Source organism: Danio rerio, chromosome 16 (assembly GCF_052040795.2).
Source record: "Danio rerio strain M-AB ecotype USA chromosome 16, GRCz13ab, whole genome shotgun sequence".
NCBI lineage: Eukaryota > Metazoa > Chordata > Actinopteri > Cypriniformes > Danionidae > Danio > Danio rerio.
The window spans coordinates 31,700,859-31,722,873 of record NC_141036.1 but is presented as its reverse complement, the minus strand read 5'-3'; the positions used below and the strand labels follow the sequence as shown (position 1 = coordinate 31,722,873).

At 36.7% G+C, this 22,015-nt stretch overlaps 1 protein-coding gene and 1 long non-coding RNA gene across 14 annotated transcripts in view; one reads left to right on the top strand and one right to left on the bottom strand.

The window, feature by feature from the left end:
* The first annotated feature begins 11 nt into the window (after nucleotides 1–11).
* LOC147833361 (uncharacterized) lies at nucleotides 12–21,787 on the top strand. The gene is made up of 4 exons (XR_015511518.1): nucleotides 12–64; nucleotides 2,596–2,917; nucleotides 10,796–10,902; nucleotides 20,350–21,787. It is a non-coding gene; the product is annotated as an uncharacterized LOC147833361 (long non-coding RNA).
* The window catches only part of nr4a3 (nuclear receptor subfamily 4, group A, member 3), a 31,828-nt gene continuing 17,085 nt past the window's right edge, over nucleotides 7,273–22,015 (bottom strand). For 8 of the 13 annotated variants that reach the window (XM_087285713.1, XM_087285714.1, XM_087285715.1 and 5 more), the window contains 4 exons: nucleotides 21,496–21,659; nucleotides 20,386–20,582; nucleotides 13,341–13,519; nucleotides 7,273–8,993 (listed from right to left, as the gene is read on the bottom strand). In XM_087285713.1, the coding sequence (XP_087141839.1) occupies nucleotides 8,722–8,993; nucleotides 13,341–13,519; nucleotides 20,386–20,582; nucleotides 21,496–21,659 (812 nt within the window). In that variant the 3' untranslated portion in view covers nucleotides 7,273–8,721. 13 annotated transcript variants of the gene reach the window in all.

The window sequence follows — 22,015 nt, the reverse complement described above, 5'->3', positions numbered from 1 at the left end:
TTTCCGCGTCTGACTGACCAAGCCTGGACCAAGCCCACGACATCAACAGCGGAGTCCTGTCAGTGTAAGTTTCGAAATAAATTATTTTAGAATAGTTAAATTAACGTTGGTACCCATGAAAGAAATAAGAATGCTTTGTTTCATTACTAATAATAACGTTAGATAGCTTGTTACGTGTTAAATAACTAACGTTATCACAGAAATGAATTTGTCTGAAAAGCACAAACAAAACAGCATTTTCCCGGTGCATTTAGTGGACTAGCCTACATTAGTGGACTAATGTTGAGAATAGTGAAGGAGGGCATAGGAGGAGGCAATTTCTTCCACCTACAGAACAACACCTTAGCAGCATTGCAGAACACTTTAGCAATCCCTTACACCCTAGTAAACTGCACAACAATATCCTAGCAACCACCCAGAAATAACAGTGTAAAAACCCCGAAACACCCTAATTAACATCAAGCAACCCCCTAGCAACCTCTTTCTGTCATTCTGTTGCTTTCTATATTGTCTGTCATACTAAATTTCCCTTAGCTTTTTTGAACAACTTATAACTTCCATGGTACAAAATATTATGTCATTATTATCTTTGGCTCAGGAAAATACACAAACACTAAAAATGCATGGAATATTCCAACTGTTGGGGTGTATTAATGGATAATTTTTAAAGGGCTCAAATTTTGGACTGTTTACCAGAAGCAAAATAGGACATTTGTGTCTCCAGACTGTGCCTGTGAAGCGTCAGGTCAAAATTCTCATCAATTTATTTAATATACCTAAATAAAAATGTCAATTTTCAGAGGAAATTGTTGCTGTTTTTTTAAAGTTTTTTAAAGTTCTCCCCCCTACATTTGGGGCATTTCGCTTCAGAGAAGGATAATCAGGTCGTATGTCAAGATGAACACAGCAAAATGACAGACGTCAACTCTGACACAATGAAACAGAGACCCACAGTCACAAATACCTCAATAAGATGAATAAGCCCCACACACAACTGCCTTAACAGTGTTTTCTGCACACACACATGGATGTTTGCTGTTTGTGCTCATCCACTTTCTGCAAAGTGAGAGAATGCCCTTCAAATAGTAAATATGCTGTTGCATAAAGATCCATTATAGTGAAGTTTCTGTTCAAAGTAAACCTGATTTAAGGTCCACAAACTGGGAGTCCCGTCATGTGATTGATGTGTCCTTGTTTATAGTTATGCAGCTTTGCTGATTCCAGCGATAATTATGTAGCTAAAACAATATAGTTTTAAATGCTGTAAAAATACAAAGTGTACCACTTACTACTTCTTGAAGTGCAGCTGATCACAGAGAGTTGGAACAGATCTTTTTAATCCCAGTTCTTTGCAAATTCTGTTTTGTGGTCATTAGGTTTTTGTCGATAGACGATGCCATCATCTATCGCCAATGGCCAATAAACATCACGATACTGAGCGAGGATCGTAGTCCTCCACCCTGCCCCCTTCGCAGCAGCAACCCACTCGCAAAAAATACACACTTAGGTCCCGTTTACACTAACATGTCTTAAGTTTTAAAAAGGCATGAAACACTGGCGTTTCATCTAGCATTTCTGAAAAGCTCTCCTTCCGCACTATACCGCTGAAAACACACATCACGTGACCACAAGCACACACACATGCACATACATGCATGCACTACAGTGTATGCGCACGTCTGAGCTCCAGGCAGTCAACGGGTGCTTTGAGCACAAAACCCCAAAGAGCAGTGGATGTCCGATAGTTTATCAAGGATGTCCGGCTGGATTGCGTCTCGCTATATTTGTTAAATGTGATATTTTTTTAATCATGTCTCTATCTAAGGACTCTTCTGTCTTCTGAATCTATCAGGTAACGTGTCAACGCATCAGTACACTGCTTCAATCTTTTGTTTTCCTGCTTGTACTCAGTAATTTTAGTGAAAACCTCAGATACTGTTGGTTGGTTGCTGCTGTTGGTTGTACACCTTTTTTACCAACCAACTTTTTCGACACCATTATAATGACACAGATCACTCTACCTATTCATGCCAGAGTCCTGTGAAAAAAGTGATTGACAGGTGGTAATTTGTGTGTAACTTCTCTTTATTTATTTATGGTTTGGTTATGGGTAAAACAAAGACCATGCGCGTTAGGTAGTTGAAACTAGGCTACAGTAGGCTACAAATAATTACTTCATTATCAATTAATTAATTCAAAAATAATTAATTCACCGCTGCCTACAACGTCAATGCCATCGTCCATCGCGATGCTTCATATTAGACATCGCCCAATGCTAGTGGTCATTATAATACGGACATGTCAATCAAAATCAGTGGGCGTGGACACCGCATGACTACGTAACGATGCAGTGAACCTCAAAAATCACTGGGGTTTGGATCCTATATTATTGTCAGGAAAAGTTAAAAAAGACATGTCTTTACATCAATCCAATATGATTGTGTAGACACTATATCTACATACATTTCAGTCCAAACAGCTTCCAAAAGTTGATTTTTTCATGATTTTGCACGACATTCTTAACCCTATTTTAGGTTTATCCATAAATGATTTAAATTTGCATTGAAACATTGAATTTGACTCTTTCTTTCACAGTGCACTTAAAATCATCAAAACACTGATTGAGCAAAACAGAAGCAAAAAAAAAAAAGAGAGCGTGAGACACAAAAAGACAGAGAGAGAAGCAGTGGGAGGATGGAAAGAACTGAAAGTTTTTGTGGTGGAATCTAAAAGGGCTTCAGAAGAGAGAAGCTGAACCCAGTAAACTGGCAGAGCTGTTCATCGAATCAAATTGAAGCCTTAGTGCTCTCAGTTTCTCCAGATTGTCCCGTATCCACCTCCTTCCTCAGGACGAGTCTTGCCCGACCAGCCTTCATCAAATCACCACCAGCTTCAGCTTCAACTTCATCACCCAAAGGTAAAACCCAAAAGGCCAGACCACATTATTTGAGATTAGATTAGAATCTGGAATACCCCTTTAATACAGATCAGCCTACGCCCGCCAAAACCAGACTAATACAGAGACTCGGTTTAAAAGGTTTTTGGAGTAAATTGTTTTCATTTTCTCAAGATCATTTATGATGGTGTTTTCCTGTGGTTGTGCAGCCAGAAGGGTTCCTGTGCGTGATATTCAGCAGTCTTTAGAGATGGTTTTAGTTTCTCTTTCAGTATGAATCTATGATATTTCGCCCACATTATCCCTCTACTAGGTCAATAGTACACCTCTTGTCAACAAGATGTGCGGTTTGAGGTATCGTCCAAGTTTGAGCACAAACAGTGTATGATGGACTGCAAGTGCATGCATGAGTTGATAAATACATGGATGGATCATTTATCTTTCAAGACATATTTTTTTAGTTATTCTGTATTAGGGCTGCACAATATTGGAAAAATCTGACATTGCGTTTTTTTTTAGATATATATTGCGATATACTGTGTTTACAATTTTACCAAACAATGGAATATAACATATTACATATATATTACAGTCAAGCTTTATTTTAACGGTCATTTCCCGCTATTAGCAAACCATTAACCATGACTTTTGCTTGAATAAACTCAAAATTTGTTCTTTTATTAATAGATGTTAAGGTAGTTTAGGTATTGGGTCATGGATGTAATAAGGTTATGCAGAACATTTAGTTTATGAGTACCAATAAGCAGCCAATATTTCAATAACATACGTGCTAATAAGCAATTAATTAATAGTGAGCATTGATTACTAAAGTGTTATCAAATGTATTAATTTAGATTGATTGAAATGATTCTGTATGGAAGTGAATAATGCATAAAATGTCAAAATGTAAACTAAAAATGTGGTTTTGTAAATATATATGTAAAAATTACACTGCAAAGTCTTTATTTTACAAATAATGCAGTACATTTATTGTTTGTTAAACTTGTTCCTGAATACTTTAATCTCTCTCAGGCCTTAAAAACATGCAAATTATAATATTTCACTTTGTTATGGTAAAACTCCACAGTGACTCCACAAATCTCATGTTCTGAACTGTTTTTTGCTCAAACATAATCTCCACTCAACATTGAATATCTATGCGATGTGACTATAGTGGATGCATACTGTACACTGTTATATCGATGCTGAAACAATATTGTGCACCCTATTCTGTACAGTATTTTCATAGTATAGAGGTATTTAAAGGGATAGTTCACCCAAAAATGAAAGTTTCCTAATTATTCACACTTAAGTGGTTCAAAACCTTTATAGACTTCTTTCTTCTCTTAAACACAAACAATATTTTCTGAAGAATGTTGGGAAAAGGACAACCTTTACAAAGGACAACATTCTTTAAAATATTATTCTTTCTGTTTAATAGAAGAAAGAAACTCAACTGTAGCCCAAATCATAAATGTTTCCGGCATGTTTGTCAGGTAATATTTTTTATTATATTATTTATTATTATATTTTTTATTTAATTATTTTCCCAGGAACTCTTTTGTGTTGACCCCAAATCAATTTTAGTGAACACATAACTGGTGTTTGTCAGGTAATTATTTTATGTTATTTTACCAGATTGTCTTTTTAGTTGACCCAAAATCTATTTTCAGTGAACACGTACAGTAACAGTTAATTTGTCAAGTAATTTTGTATTTAGTGAACTTTAAACATTTTTTAGTTTTCTTTTTTCTTTTCTTTTATGTCTCAGCTTTTGCTGACCAGCCATTAATTTCATGCAAACTCGATCATTTCATGCAAATTCATAACTGATGGTTTGTTGGGTAATTTTGGTGGCAGGGGAAACTCCTTTTTATGGACCAGCAATCATGTTTATGCAAAGTTATATATTAGATATAAACAAACTGGTTTCAGCAGGTGAAGGTTTAGGCTGAAATCAATATTACGGGGTCAGTTCGAAGATTTTATTTAGAGGTCAGATTAAAGCATTTGTCTAGTGTTTGATTATTTTTTTCTTTTAATCTAATAATAGTTATCTGCATCAATCAGTATTAATAAATGTGTAAAAGTTAATTGAAACTTTATATAACAAGTAATATAATATAAAAAAAACTTTTATTGCAGTTTACTTCATTTATACATTTTATTATATTTTAATATTAACCTAATATTTATTTTAATATTTTATTGATATTATTTTAATAATATCTATTTACTTTTTTTTCTTTTTGGCAAAGTTTTAAAGAACGATCCCTGTTAATGGAAATGAGCACTTTGGCATAAGAGCTGATTTGCGTTAGTGTGCGTGTCTGTCTTCCGCTAAAGCTTTGTTTCCAGTCCACACAGTGTGAGTCCAGCCCTGCTGATCCGCTCTACACACTCGCTAACAGCCAATCAATATATCATGAGCCACACAAACACACCACCATACTTACAGGGAAATGAGCTGTGTGTGTGTGTGTGTGTGTGTGTGTGTGTGTGTGTGTGTGTGTGTGTGTGTGTGTGTGTGTGTGTGTGTGTGTGTGTGTGTGTGTGTGTTTTAATGAAGACTCGAGGGGGGTCGAGTACCTGTCACTCTCAATCGATCTGCCCTCCCCCAGACTGACAGCTTCACCAACCTACCATACACCTGTCTGTCTTTCTGTGTGTGCGTGTGTCCCCATCAGTGTAACATCCTCTGAAAGCATAATGTAAAAAAATAGTATTTATATTAGCTCACATATATTGTATATAAGTATAATGAATTAGTTTGAATATATCTGAATAATTGTGTATATTTCTTTAAATTCAAATAAAAGGATAGATAATTTAGGTATAATAGGTGACTATTAGTTTAGTTATGAGTTATATTTTTAATACAAATTTATAATTATATATTGTTCTTTAATTATACCCTAAGTTAGTGTATGAAAAATGTATGATTGATATTTTCACAGAGCATGATGAATTCATTCAATTTCTTTTTGGCTTAGTCCCTTTTTAATCAGGGATCGCCACAGCGGAATGAACCGACAACTTATCCAGCGTATGTTTTTATGTTTTACACAGCGGATGCCCTTCCAGCTGCAACCCATCAGTGGGAAACACTCATTCACTCTCATTTACACACATACACTACGGACAATTTAGCTTACCCAATTCACTTTTACCACATGTCTTTGGACTTGTGGGGTAAGACAGAAATGTCATCTGACCCAGCCGAGGCTCAAACCAGCGACCTTCTTATATATAATATACACACACACACACACACACACACACACACACACACACACACACACACACACACACACACACACACACACACACACACACAAACACATATACACACACACACACACACACACACACACACACACACACACACACACACATACAAACAAACAACACACCAACACACACAACATAGAGTGCCTATAGAAATGCATCATGCCCTGTGAAAATCTATACCTTTACTCACATAACACTCTGCTTTCAAATAATCTACGGGACAAAGTTGTTGAAAGAAACAGGTTGGGAGAAGATTACAAAACCATTTTAAAGACTGGAAAAGTTTCGCTGCTTCTCTAGATTTATTTGGTTAAATATAAAATGTTTTTATTTATTTATAAAAGTCTGAAAATATTTATTTTAAATTATTAAAATAAGAAATATCACCATTATCATCTTTTCTAGTATATGAAAATTGCCTCAATTACCATAATTATAAAAAATGTTTTTCTCAAACACATTAATCCTAAGTAAAACTAAGAATGGCACGTATTCAGTAGCTGTGCATCTGTATTGATTGCACATATTCTTTGTATCCACATCTTTTCCCAATTATCTCTAAGTTAGTCAAAATAATGCAGACCATTATATACATGTAAGCCTTTGTTCATGTATGTTCATGCGAACTCGGCTCTCGGCAATCGCAGACAAATTAGGCTAGTGATAGAGGAAGACAGAGAAAGAGCAGCGTGCTGGTGTGTATGTGTGTGTGAGAGTCTGTTCTGAAATGTCACAGCGCAGATCGATGGGGCTTAACGAGGACCGTGGACCTGATGTGGGCACAATCCCCCAAAATGATCTGAACCCGTCCACCAGCTCAATCTCAGACCTGTCGCTCAATGCAGACAGGATCTAGACCTGAATCCGCCCCCCCCATACACACACACACACACACACACACATTAGGGTTCTTGACTTGGTATTATCCTGTGAAGACACCTGGCACGTCTCTGCTTTTTGAACTTGACAAAGGGGGAGCCCCTCGGCCTCCTCTCCAGTTGCAACAACAAACATGAGCTTCAAGAGAAAAACACTTCTGATGCTTTTACACCAAGGTGCACAGAAAAACGACACTTTGACTCAAATAATCAGAAGATTTTTTTATGATTTCAAAGTGCTAAACAGAGCCTCCAGTGAACCAAAGAGAAAAAAACTAAACAAACCAAAAAAAAAGACATTGAAAAACGTTTTTTTTTCTTTTTTTCATGTTTCTTTTCCAAAAAAACAATGCACAACTTGTACCACAAGATTTGAAAAAGCTATCAGATAAAAACACTTCAAAATATTAGTTTTGTATTGTGTATATATATATATTTATATATTTATAGAATTTGTACTTTCTCATCTGTTCAAACCGCTGCCGTATGATAAAGTAAGCGAGAACGCCCAGTCAGTAAGTGTGTTCAAGCCCTTGTGGAGCCGGCAGTCTTTGCAAAATAAATACAAGCAGAGGCGAGAAGGAGAAAACCATGCATATAATCCGTTTTTACTTTTTTTGTACATACAAAAGACATTTTTTGCAACAATGTCCTCCATATTAATAAATGGCGTAGACAGTATAAACATACAAAAATGAGCATGAACGCGGAATGTTTCATTCCTTCCATCCTCTCTCTGCACCTGCACCTCACCTGATCCACTTCCTGTTGTTTTTTAAGTGCTCAAAGCCCAGTTCTACTTTTTTTTAGTCCTAAGGCTAAAATCCCTTGATTTTTCTTCACAATAATAATGAAAACAAAAAAAACCCTACTTTGATTTCAAGTCTGTGGAACTTCGTCGTTTAAAAAGTTAGTGCGCAGACTGGGCTAAATCTTCTCAATCAAAATCCATCAGCCTCACGAGGCAAAGTCTTAGTATTAAAATAATTTAGAGTTTGAAATAGGACTGGAACAAACACACTTTCTCGTTCTCTCCCGCGACGTTTACAATAGCACTTAGTAAATTGCACTTGTTTGCAGGATTTTCGGGGTGCGATCAACTGTGATTCTGGACATTAATGCACTCTGTGTGGCGAAAGCCTCCTACGCGTTTTCACACACACATCCACTTCGTTTCTGCCAATGACAGTTGATATGTCATAATCTGGCATCTGAAGCTCCGTGCGTATGTGTGAAAGGACAGTTCGCGTGCACTTGTGTGTCTGTGAGTGTATGTTTGTGATGAACACCACTGCTGTCATTGAGGTGGATTGTGGTGGAAACATTTGGACCACCTGCGATGAAGCCGTAAAGGGTGTTTCTTCACACGCACACACACATACACACATACACACACAGTAATACTTCTACTGACGTGACTCGCTGAGCTATAGACTGTACGTCAGAAACGCTCAAACCCTGGCTTGTATCTACATTATCAGGCGCAGAGCAGAGATTAAAAGCGCTTATATGATTGGTTTCTCCTCAGACACGTTTGATTTGGGGCAAATCGAGTTCAGTGTCACTGTTAGCTACTGGCTCTGTCCCTCCCAGGGTGAGTTTATAGTCGCTGTGGGCGTGTCTGAGCGAGTGTGCAAAAAAATGTGGGCGTGGCCATCAATAGGGCAAGGTGTCCAAGAACCTATCGATGAGTGGTGGGGGTGGGACCAGGTCCTCCAGCTTCAGGTAGAAGATCCTTTGTAGGCCTTGCGTACGCTGAGACCGAAGCTCCGCCCTTAAGCCCAGCACAGCCCCCACTGGGGGTGGGGCCTTGCCGGTGGAAGCCACACCTCCAGCATTGGTGGAGTTCAGGTGGTCTCGCAGACAGCAGATCAGTTTGGATTGCAGCTCCTCCACTTTTTTGGGCTCCTTCAGACCGGGACATTGTTCTGAAATTAGATGAAAGAGCGAGAAAGAGGATGAGTGCTTTTGTTTAAGATACAAGAGTTCATTATAGCACCATTCAAACACCCACACACACAAAACTTGCTATTTCACAATCTGTTAAATATCTGCAGTCCAGATTTTTTTTTTATTTTGGACCCAGGTTTGTTTGTATATTAATGTGGTGAAAATACCTTTCACTAAATAATCTCTGTTAAAATATTATTTATAATGTACATCATTTTAAATCAGCAACAAAGCAAGTTTATATCAGTATCAAACGTTTGTCAAATATATTTACATACTTATATAAGTTTATATTGTATTGAATTGTATTGATATTAATGTATTTTGTACAACAGATTTTATGTGGTTTTTGTGGAATTTAAAATATTAACATTTTGAATAGATAAAAACTATAAAGTAAAACATGGTGTCATTAAGAACCTTCACTGATCAAATAAAACTTGAACAATTTATAAAATAAAAAAAGATTTTTCAATATAGGTAATATATTTTGGTGCATCTGAAAAAAACAGATTAAACAGATATATTTATTAATATAATATTTTAATCACCAAACATCTTTAGAAATAGAAAGATAATACATTTTAAATCCATGTGAAATAATGCAACACAAAAATTTCAAACTTACAAATTTTAACTAAATTTTATATGTATTATAGTTATCTTTTCTGTTTTTTAAAACATTTTTTATTTAATATTATTCCCAAACATATACAGTTAAATCAGATTTATTATCCCCCCTTAACACATTTCTAAACATAATAGTATTAATAACTCGTTTCTAATAACTGATTTACTTTATCTTTGCCATGATGCCAGTAAATAATATTTTACTAGATATTGTTCAAGACACTAGTATTCAGCCTAATGTGACATTTGAATACTTAACTAGGTTAATTAGATTAACAAGGCAGGTTAGGGGTAATTAGGCAAGTTATTGTATAATGATGGTTTGCTCTGTAGACTAAAAAATAGCTTAAAGGGGCTAATAATTTTGACCTTAAAATGGTGTTTAAAAAATTAAAAGCTGCTTTTATCCAAGCATAAATAAAACAAATAAGACTTCCGCCAGAAGAAAAAAATATTATCAGACATACTGTGAAAATTTCCTTGCTCTCGTCAACATTTAAATATTCCCAAAATCCCAAATATATTAAAAGTATTTAATCTCAAATATTTGGAAAATATTTTTTTTAATAATTCAAGGGGGCTAATAATTCTGACTTCAACTGTACATTTGGCCCAATACTTTTTGGACTGTAATTTTAAGTTATTTTGTTAGAATAACTCCAGATTTGGCGTTAATACTGACTAATTTAATGTATATGCACAAAGATATCATTGTAAAACATCCTATAGAAAATATTCATTTAAAAGGGAGATTTTTGAGGGGTGTACAATACATCACAATACAATCTGATATCGATTCTTAAGCCACAGATTAAATATTTGCAGAAACATCAACATAATCCTGATATGATGATATATTTACAAATATTTCTTTTAAAAATATCATTCCTAATTGGCAATCGAATGCAACTCTCTATCCCCATTTCAAACATTCTGCATATACATGTGTCCACAATATGAATTTACAAGAGCCATGGAGCAGAAGTGCAAAGAGATGCTGGCTTACTTTGGATATACCAGAGTGTGTGTATGTGTGTTTCAAATCTATGTACCTAGAACCACTCCATTGTCACTGCATTCAGCCTCTGTCCTTCCTCACTCTAACTGTTTTTTTTCCTCTTGCTCTCTCTGTGTCTCTCCCTCTCTCCAGGGGGATGATCGATGGCGCTCTTTCACCGCAGACACTTTTAGAGGGTCGATAGACTGAGTGGAGGAGTGGAGAGAGGCAGAGAGAGAGAGCTGGAACGAGTGAGAGAGGTAGAGACTGGGGCTCTGCTGAGTAGCGCTCAATTCCTCTACAGAGTTGAGTGCTACACTGTGAGGGCTACCAAACACACATGCACGCACACATGCACAGCAAACACCTTCCTCTCTAGATTGTGGCAGAGACAAGAGAGGTGAAGCCTGGGTGCTGGATGGGTGACTGAGTAAACTGATTGACAGATATTTTTCACTTACTGTCTTTAAAGACAATGTTAATGTTCCTGTTTACTTTTTTAATGCACGTTCTTGTTCTAAATTTGTAAATGACCCCCCCCCCCTCCAAAAAAAATTATCAAAAATCACCCCCACATTAACATGATGCAAATACATTTTTTTTGTAGAAAATCTCATGTAATATATGTCTTTGAACAAATAATTCAGTCACATTATGTGTTGACATCATACATTAAAGCAGTCACAGTTTTTATACACATCTAAGAAATTATCCATCCCAAGTGACTGCAAAGAACAATAAACCATAAAGCACTTTTTATGCAATAGTCTAAACCACATGGACCAAAAGCCAGCTGTTTTTAATGTCTCTCTTAATGCTTGCCAGAATGCTCCTGTGCTTCTGTGTCTGTGGTGGAAGGTGTGTTTGTCTGTATATAGGTCGACCTGCTGTTTAGCCTCTGTGTTAATAATGCATGGTAGACCCAAGCACCTGCTGACCCAAACACACACACACACACACTGTCCTACTTTGTCGACCAGTAATCAACCATCCACCTGCGCTCAAAGAAGAGATGCACACAAAACTCACACCATCTCTGTGTGTGTGTGCGCGATTAATGGGGATTATTTCCGATATCCAGGTAAACCTAATCTCTGTCAGCACCTGTCCCACACCTGTGATCACTGTGACGACCGCTAGCAGTCATATAAAGAGGGTTTAAATACACAAAATCAAGAATGACAACATGACAAGGGAGCCAGGAGGAAGTGAAGATGTTGAATGCATAATAGAGCATTTAACCCAAAGTAAACTTCCATGGTCCATGTGCTGTGATGGTTTCATTTGTGTAAATATTGTCATCAGAGAGTCTAATGACATCTGTGTGCATGTTGCATATGAGTAAACCCTCTGGTTCAACTCAGACTTAAAACTGCAGCGTCTATCATCAGTCGAGGAGTGAGGTTTACCTGTGCAGCACTGCTACACTTACCCTGTAAGCCTCACTCCCATCTGTGTCATGGCACCAATTTAACCCTTCTGGCTCTATTTTGGTATGGGAGGTGGGCACACTAACAAAGACTGCAGCCTGACAGCCACTAATGTTCCTTTTGATGCCAGATGAGTGATGTTTACTGGCACAGCTCTTAGTAGGCGGCCTTCACTACATTCACCCCCACTAACTCTCTGTCCCATCCAAGTCACAGCACCAATATAATCCTTCTGGTTCTACTTGCCCTACACTGAACAGGATTTATACCAGTGTTTTTGGGCTGGGAGTGAGAAAGGGAAATAGAAGGTGCTACATTTGGTTTTTGGGGAGGCCTCTCCTGTGGCCTGGTTGGATGGATGCACAAAATCTCATTTTATGAAGTCGGTCATTAGGGTTTGCTTAACTTACTGTTGTATGAATACAATGAATTAGGGCTGCACAATTAATCAAAAAAAGATTGCGATCTGGATTCGATCCTACACACGATCTTAATTCTGCTTTTCTACGATTCAGCCAATTATATTTTCAAGGTAAGGAGAGAAGCATAAAGGCAGTTGCAATAGTCTTCACATTTTATATTCATTGCTCAGCAACATGGACACCTCCAAATGGTGTTGAAAGAGTCACATACTGTATTTATAAGGTATAATTCAGCCAAAAATGTCATTTGTGTCTTAATGTAATGATGTATTCGAGAGCACGCAAACGTGCTACCAGTGATGTCTACTTTAGTGAACAGAACCTGCAAAGGCTATGAAAAGAGCTAATAAAGTTGTAAGTAGCGTTAAGTTTGTTTGACAGAGTGATTGTTTGGGTGCCGTGCGGGAAGTATGATTTGCATCTATGTTTTTTTTTATAAAGTGACTGCAGCCATGACATGAGCGCACTTGGCAGTGAAAGTGAAACCGAAAGCGAGAACAACATTTAAATAATCTTATCGCATTTTAGAGTTATGATTGTGACAAGCATTTAACACGTTTTTTTTTTCTTGACACGCTATTCATATTAACCTCTATATTAAATCTACAGAATCGTGAGGAAATCAAGATCTTGATTTGACAGTTTTATTTTAGCCAGAATTGTGCAGCCCTATACTATGAATTTGAACAACATTCCACTTCTTATGTAATATGGATGGAAGTGTATTCAGAATAACAATATTTGTCAAACACAAACCGCAAGACAAAGTAGAATGCCTAAAATGAAGTAAACCTGGACCTTCACACAGGAATTGCAACTAGTTGTATTTGTAAGGGTATGAGTTACCTGTTAGCAACACTAAGGCGCACAAGCAGGAGAATGCAGGCATGTCGAGGTTGAGTTCCTGGAGGTGGGCACTGAAGTCTCGAATAGAGTCTAGCCACTCTCCGAAGCCACGCAGACACTGCAGCCGGTGCAGGACCAGCCCCGTACAAAACACAAACTTTTCATCCACCAGCAAAGACCTAAGAAAACGAGAGAGAGATGGGGGTGGTTTAGATGAAGAACTGTTGTTATTTATACTGCTTCAAGGTGCCGTTTGAAGCCATGAGTTCAGTCGTCTCCTTTCATCTTTTAATTAATCGCTGTTCTTCTCATTCCCTTCAGAACAGGTACCTGTTTCAATTTACCAAGCCTCTAATTCTGTACATATCAGAAAGCACACACAGTCTGCGCTGTGACACACACACACACACATGCTGATTATCACCTCTTTCTGATTCATGTGATGACGATCTGCTCTCTGATTGGCTGCTGAATCTGCGTTTAAGGCATACTGCACGGAAACAATTACCATAGCGACAAATGAAAGCCAGGACAGGGAAGAGCACATCAAAGATAGGAATGGACCTAATTATGCCAAGCTTTCCCAATTAAAGCTTTTAAAACATTCCTGAGATTATACTCTTTATTTCTCTCCCTCGCTCTCTCCCTCTTTCTCTCAGCTCTGTCCTTCAGGGTTGAAGGGTTGTGGGTCAAAGCAGTAAACTTTTATCCTCACTGTATTTTCAAGAAGATCATTTATGTGTAATTGCAGCAAAACACTCGCTCTCCACTCATCCATCGCCCTCTTCTTCTCCATCCACTCATCGTTTCTCTCTTTTGGTCCGTCTTTAGCCCTTCGCTCTCAACCCTGCAATTTAGGAAGAAAAACTTCCTCCCTTTTTTCCCATAGAGTGCTGGTTTCTGCCGCGTGAACTGTTCTTCATTAGTCTGCACGAAAACACACACTCGTATAGACGAGAAGAGGAGGAGTAATGGAAAGAGGACGAAGGGAAATACAGCGAGGAGGAATATTCGAGAGTCATCTTCCGAGCTGCTTTTGAAGCCCAGAGGGGTAAATAATCAAAATGTGTGCTTCATTAATGCAGCCTAATGGTTTTACGCCACTGCACATGAATGCATATATACAGAACCCACAAACACAGCACTGATGATGGAAAGTGAGCATCACTTTTCTCTGTTGACTCCAGTAGGGCACTTGAAGTGAGAACTATGAAGGGCCTTGTGTTCTTGTATGTGGGCCTCTAGAACACGTAAAGATATTCTGTACTGTTGCTTTTTTGATAGGTAAATTAATGCGTAAATTAGGGCTAGGCAATTATTTGAAATCGACATTTAGAACCTAAATAAAATAATCGAACAATTTTTCCAGGTCAATTTTTTTTTGATTACTTTACCTATCAAGTGTGAAGACTAGCACATGCAAATGGTCCGGCACAGCCTTGACGCAGTCGCCTACCCTACTCTGCTATACAGTAGATACCCTATACCTTCTTACCTTCTACTTTAGTATAAAAATATTGAAAATAATTAATTTTGTTTCCAAAAGTGCAAGTTATTTATTTATTTACTTTTTTATTAGAAAAAAGTCACTGTTTGTTTGAGACAATGGGTGTTTTAATTTAATTTATTCTGTGTTGATGTTTAATAAATGATCATAGATAGAAGATAGTGTGTGTTATTTTAAAATCAAGTAATGCAACCTTCATTCCAAAATATCACTCACTTGTAACATGTGAGCAAATTTACTGTACAATTTTGGTTTTCAAAAATTGTATTTCAGCCATACATTTACATGACAATAGCGGGTGAGGGCGTGAAACTGCAAAGCTTCTAAATCAAGTTTCAAAATGCAGATAAGTGCAAACTACAAAATGTTGTTTGTGAAAGCAGTGATGACGTGCATATACATGCATGAGTACATGACAGCCAAACTAATGTAATAATGTGCACACACTAATGTAATAATGTACACAGATTATCCCCAATGTCTTACTGGTCTGCATGCAAAATACAGTGTTTGCTCAATTTTTTGGTTTTAGTCACTTTTTCAGATCTATGTAAGTGAGCAGAAATAGTTTAGACAATGTTGTGTGTATAAAACGTTCAAACCTTTCAAAATGTTTGTTTTAAATATAAAGTTGAAGTCAGAATTATTAGCCTCCCTTTGAATTTCTTTTCTTTTTTTTAACCGGGCAAGGAAATATTTTGACTTGATATCACTGTAATTTTTCCTTGTTGACTCAAACTTAAAGTAATTTTACAGATGCTAAACAGGCCATCTTTCTATATATCACTGTCATTTTTTTTACCTAAACATTCTAAATAGGCAGACTTTCCATTCATCAAATTAGCTTGAAAATATACCACACTATTTCCACAAAAAAACTAACTAAATCTGCATATTAGAAAGATTTCTTAAAGATTAAATGGTACTGAAAACTTGAATATTGGCTGCTGAAGGATTTAAACAATAACAATGGTCCCAGCATATTTGCTGTTTTAGATTTTTAATTTCTATAGCTTCCAAGAATCCGAAAAGATCCACATATTGATAAATTATGTTATGATAGCTGTTTTAACATTAAGTTATGATTGAATTGCATTGTATTACAGTTATGAAATAGTTTGAAATAACAAGCTGGAAATGTTCATGGGCCAGTGACATGACCACATTGAAATGGTCTATACAGAACTTTATATTTTTGCATAAATAAATGCATCCTTGGTGAGAATAAAAGACTTCTTTCAAGCATCCCACAACTTGTGAATGGCAGCAAAGCTCTAAAAAGGGAGTTTTTTCAGTTAAAAAAAAATCAATTACACCACTAGGGATAATAAACATGATACTAAATGGCAAAATTAATTACTTTATAAATGAATGGCATCCTTAACTAATGGAGACTTTCATGGTGGGTTCATAAATATCATTTGCAATAGTTCTACAAAGAGCAAACAGAATGAGTGAAAGCTCATCATTATTACAGAACAATATTAACAACAGCACGCTTGAAGATGGAAACACACATTCTTTTTAAATCTGCGTCAGAGCGAGTCAGTCTCTCTGCCACCGATTCATTCATTCATTAACCTCACTATGGCCGCATGGCGTAAGGATACATGCATACGCACGTGTGCGTTTGTGAGCCACATCGGATACCACTCTCTGGTGAGTGTTTTAGTGGCCAACATTCTATTTCCTAACATGTGAGAACTGTGAACGCTTGTGAGCAAAAATATGTGCAAGTTTGCCCATATCATGAAGACGCCACACACAGTGCGAGATTTAGAGTGTCCATGACGTAAGCCCGGATGAATCCCCCACTTAAATGAGTCAGAGCCCAAGTCTGCAGCTCCCTACTGAGGCTGTGACGCCACCACCCACTGCCCTCCCTCCCCGCACCTGCTCCTCCACGATCAGAAAGGGAGAGAGAAACACAGAAAGAGCACCAGAGCTGCTTCAACAGGGAGCAGCTGAGCTGAGACCAAAATCCACTTCCTGTTAGAGCAACATCAGAATGTCACTGAGTCACTCAGACACATCCACACACGCACACGTTTACTTAAAGTCAAGAACCAACAGGTTACTTCTAGTCTTGACTCAAACTCGGACTTGTGAATAAAACTGATGCGACAAGTCATAAGTTTAGGGGAATGTAGTTAACAAAAACCCTGCATTGTTTTCAAACCAACTGTTGAGTTACATTTTGAAAGAAAAGGCGGCAATCTTTTTATAAGATGCCTAAAGTTTAGCTAGAAACACCCCAAAGATGATTAATTAAAGCTTGTCAAATTGGCCCCTAATTAGGTGTGAATAGACATCTTTTTTGTGTGTGTCCCTTTAATTGCAAATGAGCTGCTTCTTTAAAGTAGATAGTGGAGCTTTTGCATGCTATTCTGACAAAAAACAATAAAGCAAGCAAATCTAATGTAGCCTTACATGTTCAAACTGCATTCTGACAAAAAAGTTACAACCACTAGTTGCAGTGTCAAAATTAATATGGTGCATCGCAATGCAGATTCTGACAATTCAGTATGATATGTGTGCAAGATGTGTGCACGAGTAGATTAATAATATTGCGAGGGAGGCGAGATGTGTGCGCAAAAGAGATGAGATGTGAGTAATTAATAATGCGGCAGTTATTTTAATAGCAAACATTTACACAAAAAAAAAAAAAAGTTGACTTAACTTCTAATTTTATGGCAACACACTTCAGGACACTTTTGAATTGACTCAAGTTTCAAGCCAATAACTCCACTTGACTCATTTTGAGTAAACTCCTAAATGTCCTGAAGTTTGTTGCCTAAAAATACACAAAAAATTTATGTTGAGTCTTTTTATTTGAATTTTTTTTTTTTTTTTACAGTGTAGACATATTTTGCTGCTTGTGAGTTTGCTTGGACAGTCTGAAGATCTCCTATGTCAGTGCTAAGGGCACACTGCAAAAAAAAACTTTTGCTAAAACCGCTCTTACCTGTGTGAACACAACATATTTAAAATATGAAGTGACATGCATCCCAGCAAGCTTTTTTCCTTTTTAAAAGATGTCTAATAGATGTTTAATAGACGTCTAAACAGTCATCTTGGCTAAAACAAGGCTAAATTTGGGCTGTCAGTGAAAATCTAATAGACGTCTAAGAATGGGCCAAATATAGACTAATCGTCAAATAAACAGAAATGAATGACGACACATAAAGTCTGTCTAATCTGTCTATTTTGGTGACTAGTCTAGTTTTGGGCTATTCCTAGATGTCTATTGAATTTTCACTGACTGCCCAAGTTTAGCCTTGTTTTAGCCAAGATAACTATATTTAGATGTCTGTTTAACACAAAATTGTTTGCTGGGATGTTTTAGATTTGAAGTAATGACCTTCAGAAACAGCATTGAAATCATCTTCCTACATCACTAAGGGATCAAATTAAGAATGGTGCATTTTCAATGTAGTTGCAGAAAAGGGCAATTTCTGGGTTGGTGGATGCACCAGGGATTCGGTCATAGCACAATGAACATGAACAAAGCCAGATTTCCATCATAATGCCACCTTTAGATTCAAACTCAACAATTATGTTTGTCCATATTTGGCTTCAAACCGGATTAAAACAAAAATAAATGAAGATCAAAACAGAGCCGTTCTGCCACTCATGAGGTCTTGGCAGAGGGAGGTTCTGGTTAGTCCGGGCTGTTAACCAATAAACTTAAATAAGTGAATTCCTCAGGATCTTCCACACAGTGTCCATAGTGACCTTACAGTGCTGAATAGAAAGCGAGAACACACACGCTCATTGTTGCATAGGAAGTCACAAAGTAACTAATAGCGACTGCGCCATATTACACAATATAAATCATGACACTGCCCGAGAATGACTCCTTTCACAGTCATAATGACACTTTACACCTCGTGCTAATTTCTAAACTTGAAAGAAAATCCGAAGAGACTCATAAGCCATTGCTAATAGCGAGTCATCGAAAAATCTGACAGTTGCTATGAGATATTATGAGTGTAAAGTCAGAGTGTAATTGCTATAACTACCGTTTCCTCCCACAGCTGTAACCATTCTGATGAGAGCTGAAAATGTCTAATTGCGATATCATTACAGACTCCTTTTTCTTTGTATTTTGATGCATATACAGTATTTTTGTGCATGTGGGGCTGGGTGATATAGCAGATACGACTGATATATTGCTGATAACAGGTTGTGAATATCTTTGGATTTTGATGCACTATTTGGAGTCTCACTTTAAACGGTTTATTTGAACAAACTAATTCTTGTCTTTGATTAAATGATTCATTTGTGTCAGAATTGTTTGTGGAAGTCTTATTGTGACATTGTGTTATTATTAACATGGTGAAATATCTAATAATAGTTCTAATGAAATGAAAGTTTCATTACATACCACTCATAATGTTTATTTAACCAAAATATAGTAGACATTTTTAAAGATCTGTTCAAAAAATAAAATAAGAAAATATTTTTTTAATGATTTGATATAGTTTAATAATAAAATGTCCTTACATTTTATTAAAAAACAGGTGTTTTATCTTAAATATGACAATGTATGAATTGAAATGTATAATAATTATTATTATCACATAAACTCACTGGCCACTTTATTAGGTACACCTGTCTAACTGCTTGTTACACAAATTTCTAATTCCGAGCATCAGAATGGGGAAGAAAGATGATTTTGACTTTAAACATGGCATGGTGGTTGGTTCCAAAGTGCTGATCTACTGGCTTTTTTACGCACAATCATGTCTAGGGTTTACAGAGAATGGTCTGAAAAAGAGAAAATATCCAGCCAGGGTCCAAATGTTTTGTTAATGCCAAAGATAGGAGGAGAATGGTCAGACTGGTTCGAGCTGATAGAAAGGCAACAGTAACTCAAATAACCACTCGTTACAACTGAGGAATGCAGAAGAGCATCTCTGAATGCACAACATGTCGAACCTTGAGGCGGATGGGCTACAGCAGCAAAAGACCACAACGGGTGTCACTCCGGTCAGCTAAGAACAGGAAACTGAGGCTACAATTCGCACAGGCTCAACAAAAATTGGACAATAAAACGTTGGAAATCTGCAGCAACTGCATGTCATTAGGACCAAAATCTCTTAGGAATATTTCCAGTACCTTGTTGAATCTATGACCCAAAGGATAAAGGCAGTCCTAAAGGCAAAAAGAGGTTCAACCCGGTAGTAGTAAGGTGTACTTAATAAAGCGTCCAATGAGTGTATAGCAATGATAGTAAATATAATTACTGTTTATTTTCTAAACAACTGTAGATTCATTATTAACTAGATTTTTATTGCATTTTAGTTCTTGCATTATACATATTAAACCTGCTTGGCTAAAACAATCAGTTTTTAAAAAAAAAAATACAGCTTTTTAAAAAAATGCATGAATATTGAGATATTTACAGAATACTATCAGTTTACTATATTGCCCAGTTCTACTGCTATTAAATGTTTTGATGTTATGTAGTCAAGATTGTGCTCTTCTCGACTTTTTCAGACCTGTATTGGAAGTACGTGCAGTGTGATTATTTACCTGTTGGCGAGGCGAAGCACGAAAAGCTCAAGGAAGGCAGAGTCAATCAGCATGTTCTGGTCGTCGTGGTGAAGCTCAGAGAATCCAGGCAGCCGTTCAGCCCAGCAGCGCGTCACCTCCATAGAGCCGGTTAACACTCTGTAAAACATCTGGATCTGCTGAGACTCAGACAGACCCACGGGCTCCACCGCACTGAACTGCAGAGAGACAGATGAGTATACAAATCACAATCACTCAGTTGAATGAACTACCTGTGGATATGAAACCCTCTGGTTTTGGACATTCACTAAAGTGGAGGCAATTTTATATTTACAGTCACAGTGACTTTTAAAAACGATTTAATTAATTTAAGATGTCTGACAAAAGAGAATCTGGAATGTTTTAGGTTTATTGAGACAATACTTTTTTAATTTGAGTTAAAGCTTTCGTGTTTATTATATATGTTTTTGGAAATGTATTATTATTTTTAATTATATAAATATATACAGTAGTTAGTTTCATAACATTTCTGCCTATGTAATGGTAAACCTTTGCAAAAACAAGACATTAGTTAGCTATGTTCATCATGAAAAATACTTACAGTAAAAGACATTTTTATAATCAAAATGTGTTTATTAATATTAACAAACATTAATAAAGTGTATTGTACATCAATAGTTAAAGTTACTTTACTAAATAATGTGAAATACAGGACATTAATGTAAAGTGTAAACAGAATATGTTTTATTTTAAATATTATTTATTTAAATGCAGTTCTATTATTACATCATTAAAATAAATATGAATATGAAACATTTTTAACAATTACATATTTTATTTATTAATTTCAAATGTTTAATTATGTATTTTTCTGTTAATTTTGAATTAGAAAAATAGTTTTAGTTTTAAGGCTATAGCTTTAGTTTGAGTTCATTGTTGTAACCCTAGATTGGAATGTTTACCCTTAGTCTCTCTCTTAAAACCAATTATTTTGGTGAAAAATAAATAAACAAACAAACAATTGAATAAGGAAAATAATAAAACATTAGGTCATCGAACAATTCATGCAGCAAATAGTTAAACATTGATTTCCAAAGCCTAGTCTAGACTGAAAACAGCACACTCGGTTACCTGGCTGTAGTCTAGCTCTCGTGGTGTGGACTGGGAATAAGCGCGCACCAGTGCGTTCAGCAGGCTGAGGGGAGGCGATGGGGGCTCCGGCTCCGGCTGCAGGGGACTCTTTGGTTTAGATGGCAAGCGACCTCTCCTGCCCTTCAGGTTGTCTGTGCGCACCACTGTGCCAAACACACAACCAAACACATAGGTTAGACAACGCACATACCTCCCACACATCTAAATATTACTATGGACCAATATTTGAACAAATCCAATAAAACAATGCTATATTTGTGATGGATGTTAAGTTATGTTTAGATTTATTTACATTAAAAAAAATTCAATGGGTTTTTTTGGGTTTAAAATGTTTTCTGACTGACCAGTAGGGGGCAGCTGAAATCAGCATGTCTGCAGGACATGAATGAAATGGGTTGCAAGAACATTATAATATAATATGTCTGTCCTAATCAGCAGATAAGGTGGTTTATGCTGTGATATTTTGAAATAACATGATATCCATGCCTAAATTCTGTGT